The 3,419-nt window shown below is 57.7% G+C and overlaps 1 protein-coding gene across 1 annotated transcript in view; it reads left to right on the top strand.

Annotated features, from left to right (window-relative positions):
* The window catches only part of ZIC4 (Zic family member 4), a 5,782-nt gene continuing 3,305 nt past the window's right edge, over positions 943-3,419 (top strand). Inside the window, exon 1 of the mRNA XM_021393699.1 lies at positions 943-2,076. Within this exon, the coding sequence (XP_021249374.1) occupies positions 1,032-2,076 (1,045 nt within the window). The 5' untranslated portion in view covers positions 943-1,031. The remainder of the gene's footprint in view (positions 2,077-3,419) is intronic.

Raw genomic sequence — 3,419 nt, 5'->3', positions numbered from 1 at the left:
CCAGGTGAGAAGCAGAAGGGAGGCGTTGCGGGTGTGTTGCGATGCTTTTCATCAAATCGAGGATGGGGATTTACTTGTGAGTGTCAGAGAGAGTGGGGAAGGGAGAAACTCCCTCTTCTGGGTTAAGCACTCAGGCTCAGCCCAAACACCACGATTTCCCGCATTGCCCGGCAGCCAACAACCAGATAACGCCAAAACTTGCCCGGGGCGGGGAGCGGGGCCATTTCGAGAGTCCTTTGTGCGGCTGAGAGCCGCGGTACGGCCGCGAGCGCGGGGCCACGGCACGACCGCAGGGAGCGGGCCGCGGGGCTGTGCGCAGAGCCGGCCGCCAGCAAGCGCCGGGGCCCCAAACAAAGGAGGAGGCCGCGGGGAGCGGCCAGGACTCTCCCACCGGGGCTCCCCCTGCCCGTCGGGACTTTCTTCACCCGCACCGGAGGCCGGGCCCGGCGGCGGGACCGGGGGCACGCTCCCGTCACGGCCCCGGCCCCGGGCAGGGCTACGGGAGGGCGGTGGGCCGGGGGCTGCTGGCAGCGGCGCATGCGCAGCGCGCAGCTCCCCACAGCCCCCCGCCCGCGCGGAGCGATAACCCTCGGTTCGGCGGCGGGACCTGTCAGCGGTGACGTCACGGCGGCGGCGGCCAATGGGGCAGCGCGGCGATTGTTTGGCCGCGGGGCCGTGCGCGACGGCCCGGAGGCGGTGCGGTCCCGTCCCGTGGCCGCGCGGCGCGGGTCTGCGGGGGCCCGCGGAGGCCGGGCCGTACGGGGACCTCCCCGGCCGCAGCCGCCGCCAAAAGCGAGACCCCGCCACCCCCTCGCAGCCCACCCGCTGGCAGCGTGCTCCCCGCCGCTGGAGCAGAGGGACGGGAAACTTTTGGGGGGAGAAAGAAAAAAAAAAGTTCCCCCCCCCCCCTTTTTCTTTGCTTTTTATTTATTTCCACCCCCCCTCCCCCCTCGTCTCTTTCTCCCCTCCGCCGTCAGATGGCTTTTTAGCGTTAACAGCCAACGAGCGTGGGTGCTCCGGGGATCCCAGTGATGGACCCCGCCGCTCTCTGCGGGCGGAACGCGGCGCTGAGATTCGTTGACCCGGGGGGAGCTCTACGCCCCCATCCCCGCCACCCCCCGCAGCCCCTGCCACGCTGCCCGGGCCTCGCCGCGCACTCCCCCGCCGCAGGGTCCCGCCTCGGGCCGCACCAACACATGGGGCACAGCCACCATCCTCATCCTCCTCCTCAGCATCACCTCGCGGCCCTAAAGCTCGGCCCTGCCCCTCAGCCCCACCGCCCGCGACCGGCGGGCCCGGCCCAGCCGCTGTCCGGTCACACAGCGGCGTTCGGCCCGGCGGCGGCCCCCTGCCCCGTGTCCCACACAGCTGCTGTCAGGGACCCGGCCATGCCCGGGCTGAGCGAGCAGCACCCCGCTGCCCGATCTCATCACGGACTGTTTGTCTCGACAACAGGTAGCTGCCCCGGACACCGCGGGCACCACCGCCCCTCGGAAGCCGGGAATCCCGCGCTGTTCGCTGGACTCCATGAGCAGCCGCCCCATGCAGCTCCAGGTGGCCATCTAAACGGACAGATAAGGCTGGGGTTACCTGGAGAAATGTACGCCAAGGCTGAACATTTCACTCCAGTGCCAGCCTCCAGGACAGAGCCTTTTGCTGCTTCTTCGCTTCATAGCTACGGTGGCATGAACCTGAACGTGAACCTGGCTCCGCACCACGGCCCGGGGGCCTTCTTCCGCTACATGCGGCAGCCCATCAAGCAGGAACTCATCTGTAAGTGGATTGAGCCCGAGCAGTTGGCGAACCCCAAAAAGTCCTGCAACAAAACTTTCAGCACGATGCACGAGCTGGTGACTCATGTCACCGTGGAGCACGTTGGAGGACCCGAGCAGTCCAATCACATATGTTTCTGGGAAGAGTGCCCGCGAGAAGGGAAACCTTTCAAGGCCAAATACAAACTCGTAAATCACATCCGAGTCCACACAGGTGAAAAACCTTTCCCCTGCCCTTTCCCAGGCTGTGGCAAAGTGTTTGCCAGATCAGAGAATCTCAAAATACACAAAAGAACTCACACAGGTCAGTATGGAAAGCTCTCTTTACTCTCTCTGTATTATTCAGCATACTGTTTTGCTTTATTTTGTTTTGAATGTGTCCTTTGCGTTGTTGTTGAATGCACGCCAAGTCCTTCTGGAAAATAAATCCTCAAATTTGTTTGCTTCTGTACCGCTTGGAAGGAGGGAGAGAAAATGGGGGGGAAAAAAGGTGAGCGAGAACTAATCTCAGAATTCTCGTCCATGTTTTTTTCTGGTTGTGCGGCTGTGAGGTTTGTGCGGGGAGAGCTGTGACCATACCGAGTGGTAGAGCTATTGCTGCTGCTTCACACGGGTGTGGATTTTTTTTTTCCTGTTGGCAGTTTAAAGTAGTTGGGAAAAAATGAAATCATTGTGCAAGCTCCCAAATTAAAAGTGAACAATAGGACTTACAACTTGTCTAGTCAGTTTTGAGTGATGTCGCTGAGATGCTGCTGGTCTAACGTTGTGAGAATAACACAGCTGCGACCTTTTCGTTCAACAGTTTTGTTTTGGGCAGAGGGAGTTTCAAATGTTTGATCTGAATAACACTGACATATTTAATGAGCATTGCCATCCACGGATTCTGTGCGCTCGCAGATACGGGGAGCTGCAAGTTCTGAATCTCGGGAGGGAAAAAAGAGAAGAACCCCCGGGATTGTTTCGGCCTGTACGGTTTGAGATGTCATTTTCAGATTTGTGAAGCGAAATTGGGGCATGTGTCGGGAGCGTCTGTTGGTTCTGGCTAACAGAAATAAAGTCACTCGGTGGACGATCTCGCAAAACTGTCTTTGAACTCTTCCGGCCAGGAAAGCATTTATAATTAATGAAATGACACGTAGAAAGTTTTCACACTTCCAGGAGCAGCTTGTGAAGTTGTATTAATTAGTTTAGCAGCCGGTGTTTGTAGTCTGTAACGCTGCGGGTTTTTTTTTTCTTTTTTTTTTTTTCCTCTTTTTTTTTTCTTTTTTTTTCCTCTGAGGACGATAAGAAATAAGCCCTTTTTGGAACATTTAATCTGTTCCAGTGTCGGGTTTTCCACCCCCACCCCCTCCTGTACTGCCTTATGCACTGCGAGGGAAACTCCATAATCCTATTGTAAGATCTGCTTACAGCCAAACGATTTTTTTCGCCCTCCAGTTCCTAAAAGTCCCCTTCCCCCACGCTCGCTGCGGCCCGACCTTCGAGGAGCCGCGTTTTTACGATACAACCCGACGTGCTGTAATATGCATGACATCTATCCTAATTTCGTATCGTATCGCCTAAGCATAGCGCGGAGGTTTTACAGCGAGCATCACTCGTCACCTAATTATTTTTCCATCGCTCTGTGAGTAGCTCATCTGGGCGGGG

Source organism: Numida meleagris, chromosome 4 (assembly GCF_002078875.1).
Source record: "Numida meleagris isolate 19003 breed g44 Domestic line chromosome 4, NumMel1.0, whole genome shotgun sequence".
NCBI lineage: Eukaryota > Metazoa > Chordata > Aves > Galliformes > Numididae > Numida > Numida meleagris.
This window is presented reverse-complemented; position numbering and strand designations above follow the sequence as displayed.